The sequence below is a fragment of the Nicotiana attenuata genome, chromosome 7 (assembly GCF_001879085.1).
Source record: "Nicotiana attenuata strain UT chromosome 7, NIATTr2, whole genome shotgun sequence".
Classification (NCBI taxonomy): domain Eukaryota; kingdom Viridiplantae; phylum Streptophyta; class Magnoliopsida; order Solanales; family Solanaceae; genus Nicotiana; species Nicotiana attenuata.
Genome location: NC_031995.1, coordinates 4,176,192 through 4,202,652, shown reverse-complemented (window position 1 = coordinate 4,202,652; position 26,461 = coordinate 4,176,192). Strand labels below are relative to the sequence as shown.

General features: G+C 36.7%; 2 protein-coding genes and 1 pseudogene across 3 annotated transcripts; 2 read left to right on the top strand and 1 right to left on the bottom strand.

The window, feature by feature from the left end:
• LOC109229789 lies at positions 4,177-5,991 on the top strand (annotated as a pseudogene).
• On the top strand, positions 5,913-9,977 carry LOC109228569 (3-hydroxyisobutyryl-CoA hydrolase-like protein 5). The gene is made up of 11 exons (XM_019393698.1): positions 5,913-5,983; positions 6,175-6,332; positions 6,485-6,569; positions 6,711-6,796; positions 7,491-7,612; positions 7,838-7,898; positions 8,338-8,436; positions 8,602-8,703; positions 8,828-8,869; positions 9,578-9,687; positions 9,790-9,977. The coding sequence occupies exons 2-11, from the start codon at positions 6,204-6,206 to the stop codon at positions 9,857-9,859; spliced, it is 906 nt and encodes a 301-aa protein (XP_019249243.1). The 5' UTR covers positions 5,913-5,983; positions 6,175-6,203; the 3' UTR covers positions 9,860-9,977.
• On the bottom strand, positions 10,152-17,093 carry LOC109228568 (N-acetyl-D-glucosamine kinase-like). Of its 2 annotated transcripts, none has more exons than XM_019393697.1 (7): positions 16,584-17,093; positions 13,782-13,929; positions 13,062-13,253; positions 12,497-12,625; positions 11,849-12,018; positions 11,240-11,367; positions 10,152-10,680 (listed from the first exon to the last, which is right to left on the bottom strand). In XM_019393697.1, exons 1-7 carry the CDS (start codon positions 16,810-16,812, stop codon positions 10,585-10,587), a joined length of 1,092 nt encoding a protein of 363 aa, XP_019249242.1. In that variant the 5' UTR covers positions 16,813-17,093; the 3' UTR covers positions 10,152-10,584. The 2 variants fall into 2 exon arrangements, with proteins under 2 accessions (XP_019249242.1, XP_019249241.1); XM_019393696.1 differs by having other exon boundaries at positions 11,240-11,370; positions 16,584-17,092.

The window sequence follows — 26,461 nt, the reverse complement described above, 5'->3', positions numbered from 1 at the left end:
AAAAATTAGTTGATGAATTCTCCAGTCATACTTTAATTTTGGAAAACCTTACTTTCTAAACTGATTAATTTTGAACTTTACATTATCCAAATTGAAAATGTACGAAACTAATAGCATGTTCGGCCAAGTTTCTAAGAGCATGTTTGGCCAAGCTTATCTGAGGGTAAAAGTTCTTTTTTTTATTTATCAGAAAAGTACTTTTTTAGAATTTTGAGATGTTCGGCCAAAAAAAAAAGTGATTTTGAGGAGCACTGGAAGCATTTTTTTTTATTTTTGGGAAGAAGCTACAAATTCTAGCCTTCCAAAAAGCAAAAACAAACAATTAATTTTTTCAAGAATAAAAAAAATCATCACTATAAAGTTATATTTCCTAAATATCCTTATTAATTTAACTTTTTTCTTTTTTATTTCTATTATGCCTTTTTCTCTTTTTATTTGGGATTTTTTCCTATCTATACCATATATGAAACCTTATTACTAAAAATGTGCATATTTCCATTATTACCCGCCATGTTTATATTTTTCCTACAAAATTTATACCATTCATTAAATACCCAATATTAAGAGCTGATTCCTTCCAAATTAGGCGCCTACAAATCTGGGATAAATATTTGAATAGCTTATTCCTTCCAAATTAGGCGCCTAAAAATTTGGGACTAAATATTTTTTCATATTCACATCAGATTTGTTTCCTCCCTTTTCTGCAGGCTTCTCTTTCATCATTTTTCACGTATTTCTGTTTCTCTAATACCATTCCCATTTGAAGAATGACTCAAGAATGTGCAAAGAAGATACAGATGCTACTAGCGCCACAAACAAGAAGCTCGAAATAGTAATGAATAAAACGAGATATATGCAACAAACCACTCCTAGGTTAACAGAAAACAACAGGGACGTTGCAACAGTGAGTAGATTTGAAGCTGGAAGAATAGAAAAATATATTGGTGAAATGAAACTATCTAAGTTAAACATCTGCTTCTAAATACAAAAAAATGTTGACTACAAAATTTTCTCCTAATCTACAAAAAATTTATAAATAACTACAAATCAGTTTACGTATGTATAAAGCAGTATTGTTTTGAAGGGTATCTATAAAATTACTACATTTATACTACAATTACACTACAATTTATGTTGAAAAAAGATGTTGACTACAAAATTTTCTCTTTATCTACAAAATTTCTACAAATAAACTACAAATCAGTTTAAGTATTGTATAAAGTTGTATTGTTTTTAAGGTATCTATAAAATTATTACATTTCTACTACAGTTAAACTATAATCTATGTTGAAAAAAAATGTTGACTACCAAATTTTCTCTTCATCTACAAAATTTCTACAAAAAAAAAACTACAAATAAACTACAAATCAGTTTAAGTATTGTATAAAGTTGTATTATTTTTAAGGGTATCTACAAAATTACTACATTTATACTACAATTAAACTACAATCTTATGTGAAAAAAAATATTGACAACAAAATTTGCTCTTCATCTACAAAATTTCTACAAAACTACAAATAAACTACAATTGCACCCATACACCCAAAAAATTGCACGAGATCGACTAGGATTAAAAAGAAGAGAAAATGAAGAAATTGTCGATGAGAAGCTTTAAACTCGAGGAGAACCAAATAGAAGGTGAATCAAGAGTTTAGGACTGAGATATTGATTTTGCTGACTTCATCTTCTTTTTCAGATCTAGCTAGTGTTTTGATTTTGATTATTCTACATCTTGATGGTTACGGCCTTTTGAAGCTCGCTGGAGGAGGTTACAGAAGATTCATATGGCTACCCCACAAATTTACAATTGAGAATTGTCTATGTTGAAAAACAATGGGTTTCATATTGAATCTCTTTGGCTAAAAATCTGATTATAAAAAATGGGTCTCATTTCTGTATTTTTTGAGAAGAAGAAGAAGGAATGGAGAAGAGAAAGAAATGGGAGGGGGAAAATGGCGCTGGTCAGATCTTGGGAATTAAGGGGAGAGAGAAACGTGGGATATATGGACACCTTTAATTAAGGAGTAAAAGACTGCCAATTAATTATGCCTCTAAATTAATTATGGTATATAAATGATAATTTGGTATGCTGAAATGTAATTAACTCAAACCTTAAACATTGAGGGTAATAAGGTTTCATATGTGGTATAGGAAGGTAAAAATTCCTTTTTATTTTATCATATTTTTATTCTTCTTATATAACGGTCCAACCCACTAGTGATATTGTCCGCTTTAGCCTAGGCCCACACGAGTTTAAAACGCTTCACTAGAGCCTAAGGCATGTTTATTCATATACCCAGTATCTCTCCCGTGTTTTGTCGATATGGAATTTGCCTAGGGTGTCACATTCTCATTCCTCTTTGAAATAGTCTCTCTGCTATAAATAAGTCTCTTCTTTTATGGAGTATAATGATTTATGTAGTAGATTTTCAATTTATACCTAATGATGTATTGAGATATATTGAAATCATCATGTATAGTAAGTAAATTCAAATACCCGTTTATTATTTTGGATAATCATATTTTATATTGTAAGAATCTTTAATATAGAGCAATACTCTATGTTTTATATTTTTATAATAAAATAAAATAATTAAAATACTTTATAATAAATATTTAAATATATTTATCTCTGTTAAATAGTACTTTCAATGTTTCTTTTAATAATTTGGCACTCAAAAGTACTTTTTAAAAAAATTGTCCAAACACAATTTACTTATCAAATACTGCAAAAAGCACCTCCCAAACAAATTGGCCATTTTGAAAAAAGTACTTTCGATAAGAAACCATTTGCGTTTGACTGATTAATATTTTCAAAAAAGTACTTTTGATAAGAAACCGTTTGCGTTTGACCGATTAATATGAAAAGTACATTTGAGCAGTAATTAGTGTTTGACAAAAATTTTAAAAAGTACTTTTAAATGTAATTTTTCTCAAAAGTGCTTTGGGAATACGCTATTTTTTTCTGTTTTTCAAAAACTACTTCCGGTTCTACTCAAAAGTATTTTTTTTCCTTCTAAAAACTTAACCAAAACACTTTAGGAAAAAAAAAATACTTTTGGTCTAATAGATGTTTGGTCAAACAGGCTAATAACTAAGGCCATATTTTCAAATTTCCTTTCATTATTGGTGAGAAAAAGATGTGAAAGTGTATATTGCTAGAATACTGGTGGTATATATTATTTTCCGGAAAAAACAAAAATAGGAAAGCTAAAACTATTGTTTAAGTTGATGAAATTTAAACTGCTTAACATTTCAATTTTTGGTGGCTATGGTTACAGCTACTTTCGGGGTGGACCAGTTTCAGTTATTAATGCAATAGTTAATTAAATGGCTTTTAATTTGCCAATTAACTTAATTGATTTCCGCCTAAAAAAAGTTCAAATTCTTACATAATTTTTTACTTGTATAGTATGTTTTTTTCAACGAAGGGAATTCAATTAAACCCCTCACTAGATAGCGGTTCGCCATTGCTCCATACCATGAATAACTTCTTCAAAAGCTCTAAATTGGCTCAAAAGTTCTTTAATGGCTTCAATCGAGTCCAGATCAACACTCAAAGCGTCCGCCGCCTGTCCCAAATTACTGGAAATATTGAAACTGAATTCCGTAAAATTTCAGCAAATTATGTTCCATTGACACCAATATTTTTTGTATTTTCAATGAACAAATTAAAATTAATATGGTCAATTTCATTGTTAAGAAAACAGTTGGATACCTTAATATGTGTAAAAACAACCAAAAATCAATTAAAGTAGACCGGAGGGAGTATTTTCTATTAGTTGGACTTAACCAACTTAAGATACTCTTAACTTGGTGTGATATTGTCTTTATTAGGGCCAAAGCATGCACGGTTTCCCCCAATAAACTCACACAATTAGGAGATCTCTACATCTTATATGTAGATTGTCAATCTTTTCAACCACTAACGTAGACTTTAAGTTGGGATTGCCCTGCTTATTGCTTTTGGCTTGTTTTAAACCGTTTTAAACTTATTTTAAGTACTTTATAGTTTTGTCCAACACCGAAAAAACTAAAAAGATGTTAAAAGCTAATTTGATCTAACTTAAAAGGCACATCTAATAATATTTTGTTTTCAAGCATTTGCTTTTAAATTTTTTACTTTTGCTTGAAATTGTTTTAATAATTTAACTTCTTATATTTTTGCAGGTTGCAAGTCTGGCTCCTAATGTACCAGCAATGCAGGAGCTGCATTTTGCAGTTCCAATGGCTGGAGCAGTTATTTGTACATTAAATACGCGCCTTGATTCGTCAACGATAGCTGACTTACTAAAACATTCAGAAGCCAAAATCATATTTGTTGATCAGCATTTGCTTCAAATTGCTCAAGAAGCACTCAATCTTCTATCAAAAGACAAAACAATTAAACCACCAATTCTTGTACTAATTCGTGAATCCGAGAATTCCTCTCCTCCTATACCTGAGACATCGTCGTCTAATAACGTTCACGAATACGAAAATCTTTTTTGCAAGAAAGTGGCCAAAAACTGAATTTGATCCAATCAGTATAAATTATACTTCCGGAACAACGTCACAATCCAAAGGAGTTGTCTACAATCACAGAGGCGCGTATCTCAATACTATTAGTACGTTTCTGGTTTATGGAATGGGTTCGATGCCTACATATCTTTAGACATCTCCGATGTTTCACTGCAATGGATGGTGCTTGACTTGGGGAATGGCTGCAATTGGTGGCACAAATGTTTGCCTTAGGCATATTTCTGCTAAAAATATATTTGAAAGTATTTCTCTCTACAAAGTCACACATATGGGCGCAGTACCAACCGTGATAGCAAACTCTATACCAAGCGACAGGGTCTGTTGACCATTTAATCTAAAAGCTTACTTTGTCAGAAATAATATACTTTTAATTATTTAATTATATTATGTTTCAACCACATAAGGTGGAAATATTAACAGGTGGATCACCACCTCCTCCACAGATATTTTCCAAAATGGAGGAGCTCGGAAATACTGTAATGAGTGAAATATTTGAAAGATGTTAAAGCAAGCTTTTAAAGGCGGATGGTTTCATAGTGGTGATCTTGCTGTAAAACATCAAGATGGTTACATAGAAATTAAGGATAGCTTAAAAGACATTATAATTTCAGGAGGTGAAAATATAAGCTCGAAAGAGTTTTGTATAAACATCCAGCAGTAGTTGAAGTAGCGCGACCAGATGATCACTGGGGACAAAAACCTTGTGCATTTGTTAAATCTTTTTTTTTTTTTTTTTTTTTTTGCTGGTAAATTTACTCTTTGTAACACTAAAGCCACAAAATGATTTTTTGTAACAGTATTGTCACTAACTATTTGTTATTTACCAAAAAATACAAATTACCGAAAAGTCAAATTTTCGGCGTCATAAAATAACATGCCATCGCCACACCATCATTTGATTCATTGTTGTCACGTTTACATGCCAAATAAGAAAAATTTATCACAAAAATACATCTTTTCATAACCTAAATTTTAAACATATAAACAATTAATAAAAGCATAATTCTTTTTGTCCATAAATATCAAAACAATGCACATTTTCATTAGCCAGCACGCCGCCAATTTTTATCATTTTTCTTGTTAATTAAACATGTCATGAGATTTATGTGACTATAAAAGCACGTTATTAACGATAAATAAAAAGTTCAAAGATCAATTGTTTTGTACTTATAAAACGGTATCATTCTTTTTGAAACATATACTTATAAGGAAATTTCATTCCGTTGTTAGATATTAATGCTGGGGCAGAAATTTGAGAAATACGAGAAAGATGATGAAGCTGAATTTGTAATCATCAAGGCAAGTATCTATTTTACTTTATATTTGCTTATTTCTCTTGATGTTAAATTTGATTATTTCTTAAAATTATCGTTCATTTTTTTTTTGTAATACAAATAGGGAGCTGGTCGTACTTTCTCTGCTGGTGGAGACTTAAAAACATTTTATGATGGCCGAAACACAAGTAACTAGTTCTTTATAAGTTTACTCTTGTTTACTTTTTCTTTTGTTTATTTGATATGATGATGCCATGATCTGAGTTTAAGAAAAGAAGTGAAATTTCATATAGCCGATCTTAACTTATTTGGGACTGAGGCGTAATTATTATTATTGTTGTTGTTGTTGAATAATGACTACACGTGTTTTTTTTTCAAGGGGATTCTTGCCTAGAAGGTACATATAGAATGTATTGGCTTTGCTACCATATTCATACATACAAGAAACCACATATTGCTCTTGTCCACGGAATGGCAGTGGGTGGAGGTGCTTCCTTGATGGTGCCAATGAAGTTCTCCGTCGTCACTGAAAAGGCGGTTAGTATCAATTAATGGTTATCATGAAGAAATTTATTTATAATTGTCTTAACCAGAGTGACCTGATTGTATAAATAGTTCTTTAAATACGTTAGTATATAGAACTTACTTAAACTGTTTCAACTCTAACGTTTGTTGATCGAACGTTGCAGTTTTGTTCTACTCCTGAAACAAGTCTAGGGTTCCACCCAGATTGTGGCTTCTCGTACATGCTTTCGCGCCTTCCAGGTCGACTCGGTAAGCGCTTAAGAAAGAAAATGTAATTTTTCCAATGGCTTGATCCTTATCTCGTATATTAATAACCAAAACAAAATACAAATACAAGAGGTACGTGTAACCTAACCCCTAATTAATGTGATGTTAAATACTTGTATGTAGGGGAATACTTGGGCTTAACAGGAGCAAAATTAATGGGTAAAGAAATATTAGCTGCTGGACTTGCCACTCATTTTGTTCCTTCTCAGGTGATTAATCCAAGCTTCAATTTTCTCTAAGCTTTTCCTTTTCTCATAAATTCACCAATAGACCCTCCAATACATGATAATCAACTACTTCACAATTATTTTTCAAAAAATAAATAAATTATTACATCAGACATTGGGGCGCGCGCTGAGGAGGGGGGTAGGGGAAGGGAAGGAGAAGGGGATGTTGCGCTATTGATAAGGTTTGAACCATCTACGATCAACTGTGGGAGGGAAGTCACGGAGCAATAGTAAAGTTGTCTCCGTATGACCCAAGGGATATCGTTTCATCAAATTTTTTGTCAACATATGTATAGATAATAAGAAAAATAAAAATGAAACAGCTTAGCTTGTTGTTATAGCGATTTATTTATTTGTTCACTTCTTCAAATATTGACATCACTTGCATAAATTCTTGTGTGCGCCACTAGTATGACCTAATGCTTGCATTAGGGTTACGGCCCTTCCCCGGATCATGTGTGCATGTGGGATACCTTGTGCACCGGACTGCCCTTTATGGACTACTTATTATTATTATTATTATTATTATTATTATTATTATTATTATTATTATTACCACAATTTGCCTTGAATTTAGTAATATTTGAGGATTGTACTTTGTGTTATTTAATTGGAGCGAGCCATGTAAAAGTTTAACAGTAATTTTGGCATACTATACATTTTTGTCAAATGTCAGAAACTATTCCAGCTAGAGAAACGCTTGCTGAGCATAAACAGTGGTGAAGAGGATGCTATTAGATCTGTCATCAATGAATTTTCCACAAATATTGACATAGATGAAAGAAGTTTCTTGAACAAGTAATGTATCTAAATTATGATTCTGAATCATTACACAAATAGCCGGATAGATTCACTGTTTATACAGATTATATACTGATAATATACGATTATAAATATATTATACATGAATTATACATGTTTATACATGACTATTTTTTGTATAAACAGTTGAATAAACGACTATTTAGGTTAATTCTTCTTGACGATTTATGAGTGACATTTATTTTGTTAATACTCGTGTAGGTTGTCCATAATCAACGAGTATTTTTCCAAGGATACTGTGGAGGAGATTGTGGAGTCACTTGTAAGAATTGATTCTTCTAATAAGAGCTAACTCCTACTTTTCTCTAATTTATTTATTTTATAAGTTTTTTTTTTATTCTGTGGAGGAGATTCTGAACCATTTGTTTTAAATTTACATCTTAAACTTTATTTCCAATTCAATAATGTCACATAAATTGAAACGTGCAGTGATGTGTATCATAGTACGAGCTAGACTACCAATAATGATTTCTAAGCATAGTGCATAGCATAATTTTTGGGGTATTATCACTTTTAGCATGCGCTACAAACTATTTATATTTGGTAGTCGAAAAAATATATAAAATTTGTATATTTTTTGTATATAACATATAGAATGTATATATATACAAAAAATATACATATTTTATACATTTTTCGGCTATTATTTTTACAGCTATACAGTGTCATTTTTCTAATTTCTTGTTAACTTTAATTTTCAGGAAGCTGAGGCAAGCAAAAAAGGAAATGATTGGATTATTAAAGTGCTTAAAAGCCTAAAGAAAGCATCTCCAACAGGACTGAAAATAACATTGAGATCGGTAATTAGTTCTTTATATGCATATATACTATTCACTTCGTCCCAATTTATGTGAAGGTGTTCGCCAAACGAATCCTTCTTTGACCGTAATTTTTTTATATGTCTTTCGTCAAGCGCATATAGACCAAAAGAAAGGATCTTACCATTTTGCAAATTTCTTTTCCAGATACGAGAAGGAAGGACACAAACACTGTTTGAATGCTTGAGGAGAGAATTCAGGATTACGATGAATATACAACGAACTATAATATCTGGTGATTTCTATGAGGTAACTTTTTTCAAAAACTTTAATCAAACGTATTCGTAAGTATTTAACATGTAGAAGTACACTTGATTTGTAATTTTTCATTTAATTTTGAATCTAAATAGAGCTTTTTGATTTATTTATAAAGGGCATAAGGGCTGCCATTATTGACAAGGATAAGTCTCCAAAGGTATTCATTCTCCTTTCCTCCTTCAATACGGGGAGAAATTCAAAAATAGTCAGATTTATAACTGGTCATTCAAAAATAGCCACAGTTTCAAAAGTAATCGAAATTTGGCAACTTTTCATGTAAAGATAAATCTGAACGAAAACACTGTTCAAAATCCGGAAAATACTCCAGCATACTAGAGTTCTAGCATAAGTATACTGGAGTTCCAGTATAATATACCGGTCCAGTATAATATGTTGGAAGTTCATACACAGGTGCTCCAATCTCCAGTATACTATGCTGGAACTTTTCGCGTGTTGGAGTTCCAGCATAATATACTGGAAGTTCATACACAGATGCATCGATCTCCAGTATATTATGCTGGACCGGTCTCTGTTGCAGCAAAATAGTGGCTATTTTTCAATGACTTTGCAACGCTAGCTATTTTTGAATGACCAGTCTAAAAACTGGATAGCCCGTGCTATTTTTACTTCAATATGTTAATCTAAACACACATTATTTGTCATATACACTCCAATCCAATGTTCGTAGCTTCATTGACCATATAATATTTATCTACAAGTATTTAGATAAATATATCCATATAGAACCGTTAGGCTTATCCGACTGAAAATAATTAAAAAGTACTTTTCAGTAGTGATAATAAGCAGTTGATGTGTTTATTAAAATGTATTGATAATTAAAATGATTCTCTCTCTTCCTTTCCAGTGGAATCCTTCAACTCTTGACAAAATGCACGATGATCAGCTCGATATGATCTTCAAGCCATTCGAAGAACATGACTTGGAACTTCAAATTCCAGAAGACGATGAATGCAGGTTCAAATTAATTCATTTTGATGCACTTTATCCAACAAAATTTTTTGCATTATTGAAGAAGATTGTTAAGATTTTAATCTTAAATTTGATATTAATTAACAGGTGGGAAAGAAATTATGAAAATTCAGGTTATTGTCGTCCATCAACAGCTCTTGGAAGTGTTCTTGTGTAATAAACAGCCAAGTATATAGTCTTGATTCTTGTGTACTCACTGGGGCGGAGCTAGCTTGAACGAGTGAAAAAATTATACTGTGCACATAGGATCAAATTCCAAGTGTGACATTTTCGAATCCCCTTGACTTTGTAAAAGTTCCAATTAAGTGACAAAAATTCCTCTATGTCATAGGTTCAAATCTCAAGTGTGACATGCTTCGCGCTACTTCTCAATCATGCGGAGAGTGGGAAAACAAAAACATGGAGGAGGTAACATAACCCTTGTAAATAGGGTTAGAATACAACTAATCTTGATGAGCAAGTTATCTTTACTAACTAATACCAAATCAATAGCCAAACCATTTCCAATATAGGGCAACTCAATGCACTAAGCTCCCGCTATGTGCGGGATTCGGAGATTTTTGACCGGGGAAGGCCGGACTACAAGGGTCTATCGTACGCAGCCTTACTCTGCATTTTTGCAAGAGGCTGTTTTCACGGCTCGAACTTGTGACCTCCTGGTCACATGACATCAACTTTACCAATTACGCCAAGGCTAACCTTCTAAGACCATTCCCAATAACAGGGAAAATGAAAAGAGAGGATGTGAACCTAAGCAAGAGTAAGAAGAATCTATATAACAAAAAATGGACAAAACAAAATTCACTTTTCTTTCATTTGTGGATTATATGTTGAAAATGACCTTCCATTCATCCTTGCTGCTGTACAATTGATTGAACTCTTTTAAGAAGAATATGTCTCACTTCTCAGAGTCCCTCGTCGACTATATCTAGCCAAAAAGTTCCAAGCAAGCAAAGCAGCTCCAATGGCAGGTTCCACCTAATCACCAAAAGTTGAGTAAATTTTTTTTAAAAAAAAAAAAAGAAGAAGAAGAGATAGGACAGCCCTGTGTACAAAGCATCCCGCGCTCACGCAGGGTCCAGAGAAGGGCCGCACCCCAAGAGCTGTGATGTAGATAGCCTACCCTAATGCAAACATTAGCGGCTGCTTCCACGGCTCGAGATGACTAATTGGGTGAGAAACACTACTATGCTAGGTGGTAGCATACTGATGCAATGTCACAAAACCAGTTAACATTTTGCATGTTCCCCGATAGTTTTTAGGAAGCATTCAACTTATATGCACCGACAATGTGAATAACTTATACACTATCATTGTATTTTCACCTGTCGTGGCAAGTTACCTACCTTATTTTCCAAGTTACTAATCCTATTTATAATGGATAGTACCTATAATTATCTTTTACGTAACATTATAGTGTAAAAATATTTGGATATTGTCAACGTATAGAAGTTAAACTCTTCTAAGAAATGTATAAACCTTTTACTTTTCAATATGAAGAAACTATATTAAGCATTATCGGGGAAATTACACTTACCTTCGGACAAATTGGATGAACCCCAGGGAAGTCCTTGTGTATACAGTTAATCACTTCTCTTCCTATATCCCATTTTTTGTTTGCTTCAAGAACACCCCCAACCATAACAAGAGGAAAAGGATCATTTCCTTCTACAGAGAATTTAGTATCAACTCGTTAGTCACGTCTGCGATCAATTTTGCAAAATTCTTAGGTAAGACAAGTTTGAAAACTCATAAAAAAGAACATCTAAAAAGAGCTTCTGATAATGAAGTCAATTTTTTCAAGGCTACTTAGTGCTTGGAGGTGATAAACACAGAGGGAAAAGGACAGGCCGATGCACTAAGCTCCCACTATGCTCGGGGTGCAGGGAAGGGCCGGATCACAAGGGTCTATTTTACGCAGTCTTAGATTGCATTTCTGCAAGAGGTTGTTTCCACGGCTCGAACCCGTGACCTCATGGTCACATGATAGCAACTCTACTAGTTATGCCAAGGCTCCCCTTCTATAAACTATAAATACAGAGAGAGTTTACCACATATACATATGTGTCATATAGATATGAAAGGTATCAAACTTTTTCGTGTAACTATAGTCCTATTGCAATGGATTAAACGATTGACAGCATACCTTCACCACACAAGCATAGTCTTCTAACAACCGCTTTAACACTCGAAGCTAATTCTTGAACCGCATCTCTCAATATCTTATTTGCTACTTCATCACCTCCCTCTGCACAAGACACTACGACTGGAACAAGAGCAGCAATCCGAGCCCAAGATGGATCTGAATAGGTCCACCTGAGAATCAAATGAAAAATTGTTCTGACCCAAAGAGTTCTTCTTAATACACGATTTTAGAGGTGAGAAACGATACACTGATTAATTAATAAAAAGGGATAATATTTTAGATGAGGATAACTCATAATTAAACATTAACATAAACATAAGCTTGTAAAGCTAAATACATAAATATCATTATGCATGTTTACTACAGCAACTGGTGAATACTACAAATATTGTTCCTTTGACATCTAAGGTATCAAGTTCAAATGTGTTCCCACTTCCCTCTGCATCTAAAAACAAAAACCAGAAAGAAAAAACTCTTAACAACATGAGTAACGAATGCTAGTCAACAAATGTGCATGCATCTTTTCAATAACAAATTTTGACTGTATGAGGTACTCTTTTCATGTCTGAGGCAGTAAATTACTTAAAAGAACAACCGACTCATAAGCAAAGTTTACGAGATTAACGATTCAAAATTTTGACCAAGTACCCGATAAGCTCATCAGGAGAAGAAAGATCCAGCTTCCGTAGAATACTTGACGTAAGTGCAGTGTATGGACCACGACCATCATAGGCCCTAACTGCAGCAGTCAATGCCTGTGCAGCTATACCATATCCACTGCATGTGAACAAGAAACAGATCCTCTAATTTAACCAACTAAAGGAAAAGTACAACAACCAAAGTATTTTATAAAGCCATTAACAGAATATCTCGAACTGGATCAGAACAAAATGTGGGCTACAATGCCAGATAGTTTGAGACAGCATAAACAACTGGAAGATGTAACCAAAGAGGGCTTCCACTAATAATGCTTTAAGCTTAAATATGAGACAGCAAATTAAGGGAAAAAATTTAAGACGAAAGTGCCCATATCGTTATCTAGTTGTCATCCAAATATCCCAAATGAAGCATCATTAGCAATAACTTTTATTGGCTCTCATTTCACAGTAGAAAATGGACTTGCAAGGTGCGGGAGAAGAAGCCAAAAGAATGAAATAGCAATTTAACTCATGATAATAAGACGACAAATGTAGTGATGCCGTGAAATGTATACCTTCCCCAATCTCCTAATACAGGCCCGGCACCAGCAGCTCGAGCATCTCTCCCATCTTCAGTAAAACCATAAGCAATTGTTCCTGTACCAGCAATAAGGACACACCCATGAAGCTTTCCCATTGTTCCACTTGCAAGAGCTGCCACAGCATCATTCTGAACAAAGAATTGGACATGGCTGGGAAATATTTCTCTAGAAATAATTAAAGGAATTTTTTTTAGTAAAAGATAAAAGGTGTATGTAAGTAAATATGACGTCAAGGAAAAGAAAATCATCAAATATAGCAGATTACAGCGGAATGATGATCCAAATAAAGAGCAAGGACAAGTACAGAAGAAAAGGAGAGAAATGAAAGAGAATCTTCAGTCAATGACTCACAAGATGTTGTGCCAGATGGTGATTTATGGAATCAAGTCTTTGGTTACCAGAAGAACAAAGGATGGTGCAGTGCATCTTCAATGGCTTGAAAAAAATTTCATTAAAGATTATATAATCATTTCCCAAATATTCAACCATTTCAGACAGACTTAATAGATTTGGGTATTCACTGAAAGCAGTATCTCATCTCTAATTGCACTTTATTCCACCTTGTAGCAGCAAAGGGCACACTATGAACACAGCATTGAGAAACTAGTGACTAGTGCTGGATGCATACAGGAAAGCACATGATAAATTTGATAAGGAAAGACGATAATAAAGTATGATTGTTTTGGAGCATACCTAAGCCAGTTAAGTATTCGTTCCTCGTCTGTTGGATGGTTGACACCAGAGACAGCCAAACAAACAGCTTGTACACAGAAACGTGTTGAGCCTGCTTTTGAAAGAGCATCAGCCATGACTAGCTCTAGAGCATCCCTCGCGGCGGTTTCTGTAAACAGATATCTATTGAGAACTATGGGCAGCAGAGTACTGATCCTTAAATAAAGTAGACAAAATTGGAATGAAAACGAATAAAAGTTGCCTGTCAGATATCCTCACAATCGTCTACACATAAAGCATAGAAGTATTTTCTTTAACTGAAGGTAACTGTTTTCCCCTCCAACAAACAGATAACTGCTCAATCCATTTCCTCGAACAGATAGAAATCAGGATACGGTCGTACCTCAACTATTCCATCGGGAACCTGCTACCTCAAACCAGCACAGGTACCGATTAACTCTGTCCACGACGGCTTAGGAAATGGGAACAAATCACCTAGTACTATTTTTTCCTGCTGGAATTTGAACCTAAAACCCCATGGTTTTCTTCCCACTCCGTTGACCACTAGGCCACCCCTTGGGTGCAGAATTCAATTTTATATAAACAATAAAATTTTAAACTTCTATACTAAGATTCTTTTCTGACTAATTTTTCAGTAATATAATGCATGACTCGGATTCACTTCTTGAACTATGTGTCTAGTCAAACAGCAATGGAAGGAATAATTCATAGCATTGCTTAATTGCCTTTTCCCCCTGAGTCACAGTAACTTACAATACTAACCTAAAGCATTCAGTTTTCTTTCCTTTTATGGTTTTTCCAGTTCTGGTTTTGCTTCCTTGCCCTATTATATTATCTCATTCATGTCTTTCAGAAAAATATATGGTACATATCTAAGTGCGAATGAAAGAAAGTTCTGATTTTTGCTACTTATGGTACAACTCCTTTTTAATTAGTAACACTAGCAGTGCTGTAACACATAACAGCAACAACAACTACGCCTCAATCTCAAACAAGTTGGGACGCATGCTTCACCTATATCAACACTACTAACTTACAGCCTTCAGCTTTCTTTCCTTTTTTGCGTTTTCCAGTAGGGTTTTTGCTACCTTGTCCTATTATTTTATCTAGTTCATATCTTTCAGAGAAATATATAGTACATCTCTAAATCCCAATTAAAGAATGTTCTAATGGTTAGTATTTTGCCCTGAATTTCTAATCTATTAGGACTCTCTTTCTTGAAGGAATGGAAAAAGACTCCTAAAAGGATTAAATCTCCTTAATATGTCTTATCCTTTTCTTGGAAGACAAGTTTTGCACATATATAAATTAAGGATCTCTGTTTCTCATAAGTGCACAAAAACAAAATATTCACAATGTAGTCATTAAAGAGTTTTGTTTAGGGGGAGATTTTTCTCTCGATAGTTTTTCTTCTTTAGTAGTTTTATCATATGTAGATCAATTGACCAAACCATTATAAACTATTATGCTTAGTTTAGTATATTATTCTTTTGTCGTCTGATTTATCGTCCACCAAGCTTTGTAATGTTTGTTTCCGCATCACCGTGTTATTTCGATCCCAACAAGTGGTATCAGATCCAGGTTCAGAGCCAATGGTTCAGAGTCAATGGTTGAACGAGGTTGAAGACAGATTCAATGCGTCTTTAGATCAAGACGATAATGAATTATTCAAAAAAAAAAAGTTTGAATATGATGCTACATGTTGAGATAAATTTACAATCACAATTGTATTCAAAACGTCTGCTGCTGCATCGTTATTGGAATAAAAACTCTTTCTAACCCATATTTTGGTCGCTTTTAACCAAAGCCAGTTTTAAGTCATGCCTGCTTGCAACGCATGAGTTCCAATGCCAGTTTTAACTCACGCTTCTTTTACCCCATGTTTATTCTTAACACATGGGCTCCTTTTAACCCATACTTGGGCTTCTTTAACCAATACCAAGATTTTTAACATATACCGGATTTTAATCATGGCAAGCAGCAGTGATGAAGATTATATGAAGAAGGTGAATCAACTTTGTCAAGAAAATTCAGGCCAAGGGGAGATTGTTAGGATTTTGCCCTGAATTTCTAATCTATTAGGACTCTCTTTCTTAATGGAATGGAAAAAGACTCCTAAAAGGATTAAATCTCTTTAATATGTCTTATCCTTTTCTTGGAAGACAAGTTTTGCACATCTATAAATTAAGGATCTATGTTTCTCATAAGTACACAAAAACAAAATATTCACAATGTAGTCATTAAAGAGTTTTGTTTAGGGGGAGATTTTTCTCTCGATAGTTTTTCTTCTTTATTAGTTTTATCATATGTAGATCAATTGACCAAACCATTATAATTATGCTTAGTTTAGTATATTATTCTTTTGTCGTCTGATTTATCGTCCACCAAGCTTTGTAATGTTTGTTTCCGCATCACCATGTTATTTCCCAACACTGATATTTGCTATTTTTGAAACATGTCATTTTGAAGGGGAGCCTTGGCGTAACTGGTAAAGTTGATGTCATGTGACCAGGAGGTCACGGGTTCAAGCCGTGAAAACATCCTCTTGCACAAATGCAGGGTAAAGCTGCGTACGATAGGCCCTTGTGGTCCGGCCGTTCCCCGGACTCCGCGCATAGCGAGAGCTTAGTGCACCGGGGCTGCCCTTTTTTTATCACTACCATTGCTGCAACACATAACAATGACAATAACAACAACTACTACTACGCCTCAATCCCAAGCAAGTAGCCGACACATGCTTCGGCTATATCAAAATATTTCAGGTTATGTTAAAAGGAAAAGAAAATGCCAAAGTGTAAATACCTCCCACACTATTGTGATTGGAGCAGCCAGCAACTGCACGTGAGAGGATTGGAGGAGGATCAGGTAGTGAAACAGCAAAAGGGAGAAGAGGCATACAAACACAGACAGTACAAGTTGTATCTCCATCCAATCCCAATATCACTTCTCTTTCTTCACAAAAACCATCTCCTAAAAGCTGCTGCATTTCTTGCTCAAAATCCCATATTTCTCCATTTCTATACCTCTTCATTTTCCAATATTAAGAATTTCCAGTGAAATTGGTAGGTGAAATGGGAGTTCTTGAATGTCGATAATAAGAAGAGGGAAAGAACCCATGTTTAATTTGATAAAGTAGAAACAGCAGATATATAATAGAATATTGGGACGGCAATAAAAAGCCAGAAGCTAGAGTGTGTCAAATTGACGGATGTTTTCGTATTAGATCTTTTAGGGATAAATTAATGAATTAACATATGATTTTGTTGGATTACTGTTTTCTAAGTTTTGTTTTTTCATACAAGGACTGCAGAGTAAAGAAATCTAAACGCCATTGTTTATTGGCCATTTCTCCATTTTCCCTTTCTCTTTGTATCTTTATGTCCGTTTTTGTTTAATGTAACTCTCTAGATTTTTATCACACTGAGGAGTGGTAGGATGCATTAGGGAAAATAATGCATGCATTAGCTTTGTGTATTAGTAATACTTTGTTTGGTATACTTTTTGAACCTATGCATTAGTTATATACCCTATTTGGTATTATCCAATACATAACTAATGCATAAGAAACCATGGTATTAACAATGTAATGGGTTTTAATGCATGCATTAACTTAGTTAAAGACAAAATTGTCCTTCAAAATTTATGCTTGATTAAAATATGCTATTATATTAATGAAAGTTTGAAATAATCCAAAAAAGTGAGAAATAAAATTATATCCCTAATAAATAAATAAATACTTAGTATATTTTTTTAAATAAATAAATATTAAATTCATACTACAATATAGGTAGACAAATCAAATAATTTTTTTAAACCTTTTTCATATAAAAACATTCCTCAATATATGTTTCTTTTAAAAAAATAAAGTGATGGACTGGTTATGNGGGTGTTTTTTGTAAACAAACAATTCCTTTAGAAATTGTTCAATGCTTTAATACATCAAACCAAACAATGGATAAGAAATATGCCAGCATAACTAATGCCAGCATAACTAATGCAAGCATAACTAATACCAGCATTACTAATACCAGCATTACTAATACACCCTATTCAGCATTATTCTTATACACTCTACCAAACGACCCCTAATGTTTCACCCAAAATTTAGATTTGGGTTTAAACAATTAGATTTAATAAAATAGAGTCAATCTCAGCCAATATAATGTCCAAAAAATATTTTGATCGGCTTTGTATTAACATGATAAGTATATTATCTAGATAGTAATACATGATGATAACACTAACAATGTTTAATGATCCAAAATGGAAGGAGATAGCATTAAATAACAATGAATGACATTTAAGTAAATAAGAACATGTGAGTCACCCGAAAAAGGTGAGTTATGTGGATATTCTTTCTAACAATGATGAATGATTGATGAGCCTTTGAATATTCGGATCGTTCTTGGATCGTGAGGAGAAGTTAGACAAGAATCTCAAGAAAAAGGTATATTTAGTATATGTGCAATAAAGCAAGATTCTAAAGAGAATATCAATGCAATTTCTTACAAGTGAATATTTCATGTCCTCTATAATTCTATCTCTTCTATTTATAAGGGAACATGTACCTAAAAATCCTAATAGTACAGGTACAGAAAATATCCGCTAGAATATTCTCTTTAGTATCTTATCCTAAAACTAGTCGTTATTACTCTGTTTAAGATGAGTACTCGTCCTCAACCTTGATCTACGATGACTCCTCGACCTCGCCCTTCATCTCTTGTGAGACCACTTCGACCTTGGGCAGGCCTTTGTCGAAGTCATACGGGCGACACGCGGCAGCCCTTGAAGGCCCTTTTAATGCTGATATAGTTTAATCATATCAAAGATAATTTTTGGCCCATACAGTTAGTCCCTCCGCTTGTAGAGGTCGTCCTCGCAGGCGAGTTCAATGAGCGGATAATGTCATTCGTGGCCGAACTTATCGAGTAGATCATAAAGGTCGTAATCATTGTGGCGAGCAGGCGACGTGGCTCTCTGTGGGCCGTGTATTTCAAATCCCTTAAATTTCCCAGGTGATTAGTTGGAGCCGTCTGGTCCTAGAGAAGGGGTGACGTCATGACGTTATGCGTCATGATGATGCTTGTTTCCGACACATTGTTTCGATTTGCGCGTGCCCTTTGATTGGATCTGCCATTTTGATTCCGGCGCCAATCATGATGAGCCATTTGGGGTTTAGTGCCTATTAAGGCAAAACGTTTCGGATTTAGTGCCTTAATTTATGTAAATAGGGGTTGTCAAACTTAAATTTGAAATTTTACTCTCCTAAAGTTTTGAGATATCAGACCTCTTCTTTGAATCTTCTTGCTCTATTCTTTGTTCCGCAGCCCTACACTCTATGCAATCTCTCTTTCTTTTGTTCTTCATCATTATCTCAAAGTATATCAAACTTATCATCAGATGCTAGTGAAGTGAGTCGCGTCGCTCCCTTGGCGGTTGTGTTTCCTACTCATGAGGAGAATGTTTCCGCTATGGTTGAGGATGAAGCTTTCCCGTCGGTAGAAGAGATACTCCCCCGCAACCCTGAAGCCAAGTCCGATCTTATCCGATCACTGGACGCGACACCTAGGAATTTCTTATCAACAATGACATCTAAACAGTTGGCTGAATTCAAAGCCAAGTTTGGTCTTCCAAACCACGTCGAACTAATCCCTGTTGGAGGGAAAGAAGAGAATGTTCATCGTCCTGGGTACTACTGCTTTATACACCTACCCCTTTCTCGTTGGTTACTCGTTCCCTCTTCTTCCGTTGGTGGAAGAGTTTTATCGCCACTACGGCGTTTGCTCCGCTAAGCTCGCACGTACATCTACAAAGTTATCAGAATGTTGACCAAATTTGCCGAGCTTACCGGGGTCGAACTGACGCTACGGCATTTGGTGCACCTGCTCGCCCCTAGCTCTATAGGGGGACGATACTAAACCCTCTCCACCATGGAGGCAAATGCTTGGTGGTAAAGATGGACGACAAGGCCTGTTGCCAGTTCTGGCTTGATTTCTTCATTTGGTGCACCTGTCCTCAGACGTTAGTCACGACTGAGGACGTCGTGAATAGCGTCGACGGCTTCCCTGAGGTTTAGAACTACACACGTAAGTGTCTAGTTTTTATCTTTCGTCTTTTGTGTTTCTTTGCTTACTTTGAGCTAGTTAAATGATTTTTCCTTTCCTGCAGACAACAACCAACCTCCTCCCCTAATTGTACGCATTGCCGATTGGGTCAAGCAAATTCTCCCTCATGCCGTAGGGATCCGTGATTGGCCGAGCTTTTTTAAGAAGTTTAGACCGGCTCTCCCCTCAACAGGTAACTTCCCTTTCGTGGTCGTTACACTTTTTGTTGTATGTCGGCTCGATTTACTAACTTCCATCTCTTTCTTTCCCAGGTAGGGGGTCTTCTCGAAGGAGCCGAGCACATATGTCTTCTTTTCGGAGGATAGCTGTACGCCTTCGGCTTCTGCCCCCGTTGCAACTGTTGTACCCTCTACACCTGTCCCCACCTTGGCTACGGCGGTCCAAGAGCCTGCCTTCACTGTTGCTTCTGCTCCTCAACTCTTCTTTCTGATTGACGAGGACGATAATGTCTCCCCCGGTGATGGAGGCCCAATGTAGCGACCTTCCGGCTCAAGTGGCCCAGCTGCAAGGCCAGTTAGACGAGTGCCAATTTCAGATGGAGGCTTTCAGGGGTGAGATTGCCGAGAAGCAGGAGGAGCTCGAGAAGGCAGAGTCTTCTCGATTGGAGGCTCGGAGGAGAGTGGAGTTTCTTGAGTTGGCAAATTGAACCCTTCGTTCTGAGCGAGAGAACGACATGTCAACGGCGAGGGACAAGGAGGACCGACTTGAGGAGAGGATCAGGAAGTTGGACAAGGAAACCTCCAATCTTTATGATCGAGTTGCCGCTTTGGAGGCCGAGAAGGTCTAACTGCTTGCGCGTCCTTCTTCATCTAATGTTTCTAACTTCCTCAACATCCCTCGGGAACTGTACGAAGAGTGGATCCATGCCGAGGCTCGACTAGATGTGTTCTGTGACTTGCATACAACGGGCTCCATTTCTAAGGCGGCTCTTGAGGATGCTCGGGTCAAGACTCGCGAGGCTCAGCTTGCTTGTGGCTATAACCCTGCTACGTCTCGGCTTGGAGAGGAGGATGAGGATGGGGAAGATGTCATATATCATCTTGAAGAGGACGCCCGGTATGATTCTATTTACCCTTAGGGCGAGGATTGAGAGGATGCCAGAGGGCGAGGTGGTGACGGTGTCGATGGTCAGAATGGTGACGTGCTGAAGATCGAGCTGATGAGGATGTGGAAGGTCGTGATGCCAGTGGCCAGTAGTTTTTTTAAAACTTTTTTGTGTGACTTTGTAACAAACTCTTATCTATGAATATCCAAGTTGATATTTGCTTTTACTTGTACCTTTATCATTTGCCGCAATTTGTTTTTGTACTTGTGTGTTTTGCTTCTTTATCTTTTTTATTATTGTCGTCCTCTAGCTGGCCGTAGTCTTTGGGCTAAATCATGGCCGAGGGCCGGTAGGTCTTTGTTCGAGCTTGGTTGAACGTAACCTTCTGTCGATCTGCGGTCGCGGGCTGATAAGTAAAGTTCGAGCTCGGTCGAATTTAACCTTTTATTAAGATGTGGCCGAGGGCCAGTAAATGTTTGTTCGAGCTTGCTCGAACTTCTCCTTCCGTTAAGTTGTGACCAAGGGCCGGCATGTGTTGTTTGAGCGTGGTCAAACTTAGCCTTTCGTTAAGTTACGGCCGAGGCCGGAAGGTGTGTTCGAGCGTGGTCAAACTTAACCTTTTCGTTAAGTTGTGGCCAAGGGTCAGCATGTGTTGTTTGAGCGTGGTCGAATTTAACCTTTCGTTAAGTTGCGGCCGAGGGCTGGCAGGTGTTGTTTGAGCGTGGTCGAACTTAACCTTTCGTTAAGTTGTGGCCGAGGGTCGACAGGTGTTGTTCGAGCGTGGTCGAACTTAACCTTTCGTTGGAGTGATTTCGATAAACATGAATTTCTATTACTTGGATAAAGTTACAATGTTTTAGGTGTTGGTTGGCGTTCCAGTCCCAGTCCCTAGTATATCTAGTCCCTTCATTGGTCGACTTGGAGAATATTGAGGAGTTGAGAATTGAAAAAAGAAACCAATCCGTTCTTCTTATACTTTGACTTCAAATGTCCATCTCGTCGCCTCGTTAAAAACCTCTTTGAAAAAACCCTAACGGGACAAAACTCAAGTCGGGGGGCACTTCTTATTTAGACGTTGAAGTATTTGAGGTGACTAGTATTTTAGTTGTTTGGTAACTGTTTTCCTTCCATTGTCTCTAACTGGAATGAATCCTTGTTTGCCTTTACCACAACTTAGTACGGACTATCCCAGTTGGTTCTCAGTCTCGTGGATCTTTCCTTGCTTAGGTTTTAGCTTTGAGTACGTAGTCCTCAATCTTAAGCGGTCGGACCTTTGCTTTTTTTGTGTGTGTGGTAACATTCCTCCTGTTATTTTTAGGCGACCATCCTTATGTATGCCATATCTCTTCGTTCGTCAACCTCATCGAGCTCTTATCTTCTACTCTCGTCTTTGTTGGTGCTGCTTTCGTAGGAGTACCTTAAGCTTGGCTCTCCGACCTTAATCGGTGTAACTGCTTCTGTTCCGTAGATCAGTGAATAGTGTGTTTCTCCCGTACTTGTCTTTGGTGTGGTCATGTGCGCCCATAAGACTTCTTGGAGTATTTCTGGCCATAGTCCCTTGGTTCTTCAAGTTCCTTCGTCATTATGTTTAATATGGACTTATTAGAGGATTTTGCCTGCCCGTTGCCCGCTGGTGATAAGGTGTTGATAGTATCCTCTTAATGTGCCATTTCTCGAAGAATTTGGTGGTTTTATTTCCCGAGAATTCGGGCTTGTTGTCACAACTTATTTCTTTGGGAAGGCCAAATCGGTAAATGTTGTTTTTCCATACGGAAAAGAGTCAGACCTGCCCCTAACGTATCGACTCTAGTCTAAAAATGCCCCTCGTTAACCTATTTTGCGAAGAATGACCCTACCGTTAAAAATTTGGCCCATTCATGCCCCTAACGTCAACTTTTCGGCCCACTCATACCCTAAAAAACTAACAGCCCTATTTTGATTAAGAATTTTTTTTATTATTTATTATGTGTTAATTTCCTATTGGCTTAAATTAAAACCTCACCCCATATCCACTTATTAGCCTACTCCGTCTTAGATTTTCACCCTTCAACACCCACGAATCTCTCTCTCCATCTCAGATTTTTCGACCTTAATTAAATTTTTAAATTAACATTTTTTATTAAATCAATTTTCTGAGTGAAATCAGGTACTCTTTGAAATTAATGCTTCATTGTAAGATTTTATGGTTTAATAAGTTATTTTTCTGCCAAGAGTAATGATCATTGAGTATTTGCAATATTTTTTGTTGTATATTTCCTGACAACTCTGCATTCAATTTTGATTATACCAATGATTTATTTGGTCTCTGCGCGGACCTCGACCTTTTTCTTCTTCATTGGCTCATCATAGTCTGAACATCCGACCATGTCCATAAATTAAGCTATTGTACGTGGATGCTCTTCAGGTTATATCAACACCGCTAATTTTAAAAAAAAGACGGTTAAATCAAGAGAAATATTTGAGATCATATGCCTGAGAATATGAGAGAATACGACTCATTGGTGAATGTGACTATAATAAACACTTGATTGAGCTTATTGTATGAAGCAGTAAAGTTTAGTAAGAAAAATTGATGATGAATGATATTTCTGTGATGGAAAAAAATATGAGTATTGATGTGTACATTTAATATACAAAGAAATAGGAAGAGGAAGGTGATTAACTATACGAGAGAGTTTTGTTTGCTTAGGGGAAAAAATGGGTGTATGAGAGTTCTAGTTGGTGGAATAATTTTTAAAAGAAAGAGGAGACAGAAACGGAGGAAAAGGGTCTTAGAATATGGGTGAGTTTATTTTAATTTAGGTGAGTCTTAAGTTAGGCCAATGGTACGATGACACATGCAAATTAATTAAGTTTTTTTTTTTTTGCCTAACAGGGTCTTTGAAAGTTGTATGACATAAAGTGTTGGTGATAAAAAATTTTGGTTGTCTGAAAATAAAACTTTAATGATGTTTGTAGTGCTTAGTCAAATAGAGTGCAAGGTCAAAAAAAGGATGAGAAGAACAAAAAAAATATGAACGCACACACGCTAGGGGGGAGGGTGGAGGGGGTGGGGGGAGAGATTTTTTGAGATAGGGGGTATTATTGTACCAACTCCAATAGTCTAGGGGCAGTTTTCACCTTTTTTTCTTTATGACACGTGGAAATTAATTAAATTTTTTTTATCTAACATGGCCGTTAGTCGTAAGGGCATTCTTGAGCCGAAAAGATAACGGTGAGGGAAATTTTTTCAAAATAGGTGGACGGAGGGCATTATTGTACCAACTCCAATAGTCTAGGGGCAGTTTTGACCCTTTTCCGTTTTCCATATGAAGGTGATTATTTCTTGTTCACGTATTTGGGCGAACGCTCCTACTTCTACCCATTTAGAGAAATAGTTATTTAAAACTAAAAGAATTCGTACATTACCTTACCCCGGTGGGAGTGGAACCACAATGTCCATTCCCCATTTGATAAATGGCCATGGAGAGGTGAGCGAATGAAGGTGTTCGCCTGCTAGGTGAATTATTGGGGCGTATTTCTGACATTGCTTGCATTTCTTCACAGATTATGAGGCGTCTTTTTTCATGGTGATCTAGTAGTAACCGGCTCTTATGAGGCACCTGACGAGTGCTCGATCACCAGAATGAGCTGGGCAGTGCCCTTCATGTACTTCCTCAAGGACGCGTTGTGTTTGATTCGAACCTACACACTTCGCAAGAGGGCCGCCATATGTTCTCTTGTATAGGCCGTTATGAAGGAGGTTGTATCTGGCCACTTGCATTCTTAGTTTTCTAGCTTTTTCTTGTCACTCGGGAGAGTGCCATCCTGCAAGTAATTAATAATACAATTATGCCAGTCCTAAGTTAAGCTTCAGATTTTACCTCGATTTGGTCTAGTGATGAGTTAAGGAGGTGGACTACATTTTTATCCCCGGTCGTACTGCATTTGGTCGCTGCTGCCAATTTCGCGAGGCTGTCTGCTTCGATATTCTAGGCTTGCGGGATCTGGTCGAACTGTCATTCGTTGAAATTGGGCAGCAACTTACAGATATCGACTTGATATTTTTGCAACCTTTTGTTCTTTGATTTGGAAAGTCCCTGTAACTTGGTTAACCACGAGCTGAGAATCACAACAGAGTTTGAGCCGCTTCGCCCCATATTTGAGTGCTAGCCTTACCTATGATTCCGGCCTCATACTCGACCTCATTATTAGTCATATCTAGGCATCTTATGGATTGGCGAATTACTTTGCCAGTAGGGACCTCGAGTACGAGTCCCAGTCCAGATTCGGAATCGTTGGATGGGTCATCGGTATACAAGACCCAAAGGTCTTGTATTAGAAGATAAGCTTGGACGGCTTCCTTCTCGGCCTCGGGCATTACCTTTGCGCAGAAGTCTGTCACGAAGTCAGCGAGCACTTGAGACTTTATTGTTGTTCGAGGCTGGTATGTGATATCATGCTCACTTAGCTCGATGGCCCATTTGGCCAGCCTCCCCTACAGTTCGGGCTTATGTAGAATGCTTCTTAGAGGAAAAGTGGTAACAACCGAGATAAGGTGGCACTGGAAATAGGGTCTAAGCTTCCGTAAAACAATGACCAGTGTCAGGGCCAATTTCTCGAGGTGTGGGTACCTCGTCTCGGCGTCAATGAGTGTTTTTCTAATGTACTAAATAGGGGATGGCGTACCTTTATTTTCTCGAACTAGGACTGCACTGACTGCTATTTCGGCGACGGCGAGGTAGACGAGGAGGTGTTCCCCGGGTTCAGGCTTCGAGAGTAGAGGCGGTGATGACAGATACGCCTTTAGTTCTTGCAGTCTCGTATGCAATCAGGCGTCCACTTGAGGCCGTTATCCTTTTTGAGTACGCCGAAAAATCAATGGCACCTATCAGACGACCGCGAGATAAATCTTGATAGGGCGGCGATTCGACCAATCAACCTTTGGATTTGCTTCTTAGTAGTTAGTTGCTCAGGTATCCCGTCAATAGCCTTGATTTGATCTGGGTTGACTTCGATCCCTTGTTGTGACACTAAGAAACCCAACAATTTTCTCGAGGCCATGCCAAATGCGCATTTCTCTGGGTTAGGTTTCATCTCGTACCATCTTAGTATGTCAAAATCTTCCTTCAAATGGTCGTTATGGTCTTCTCCCCTCACAGATTTGACCAGCATATCGTCGATATATACCCCATGGTCTTGTCGAGTTGATCTTTGAACATTCTCGTGACCAATCTCTGATAGGTGGCCTCTACGTTTTTCAAACCAAACGACATAACCCTATAACAATAAGTTCCTCTATGCGTGATGAATGTGGTTTTCTAATGGTTCTTTTCTTCCATGAGTATCTGGTTTTATCCTGAGTATGTGTCCAGGAAACTCAGCAGCTCGTGCCGGGCCATTGCATCGATGAGTTGGTCGGTATGTGGCAATGGGAATGAATCTTTCGGGCATGCTTTGTTTAGGTCTGTGAAGTCTACACACATCCTCCATTCCCGTTTTTATTTTTGACCATCACCATGTTGGCTATC

What these genes read in the sequence shown, in the direction of transcription:
- LOC109228569 (XM_019393698.1), top strand. Translation starts at nt 6,204, where the DNA reads ATGTATTGGCTTTGCTACCATATTCATACATACAAGAAACCACATATT. An exon ending in TGAAAATAACATTGAGATCG is followed by an intron (nt 8,437 to 8,601) that starts GTAATTAGTTCT and finishes TTTCTTTTCCAG; the next exon opens with ATACGAGAAGGAAGGACACA. An exon ending in ACAAGGATAAGTCTCCAAAG is followed by an intron (nt 8,870 to 9,577) that starts GTATTCATTCTC and finishes CTTCCTTTCCAG; the next exon opens with TGGAATCCTTCAACTCTTGA.
- LOC109228568 (XM_019393696.1), bottom strand. Translation starts at nt 16,812, where the DNA reads ATGAAGAGGTATAGAAATGGAGAAATATGGGATTTTGAGCAAGAAATG. An exon ending in CGAATACTTAACTGGCTTAG is followed by an intron (nt 13,254 to 13,781) that starts GTATGCTCCAAA and finishes AATTATTTCTAG; the next exon opens with AGAAATATTTCCCAGCCATG. An exon ending in ACTATGCTTGTGTGGTGAAG is followed by an intron (nt 11,371 to 11,848) that starts GTATGCTGTCAA and finishes AATTCTCTGTAG; the next exon opens with AAGGAAATGATCCTTTTCCT.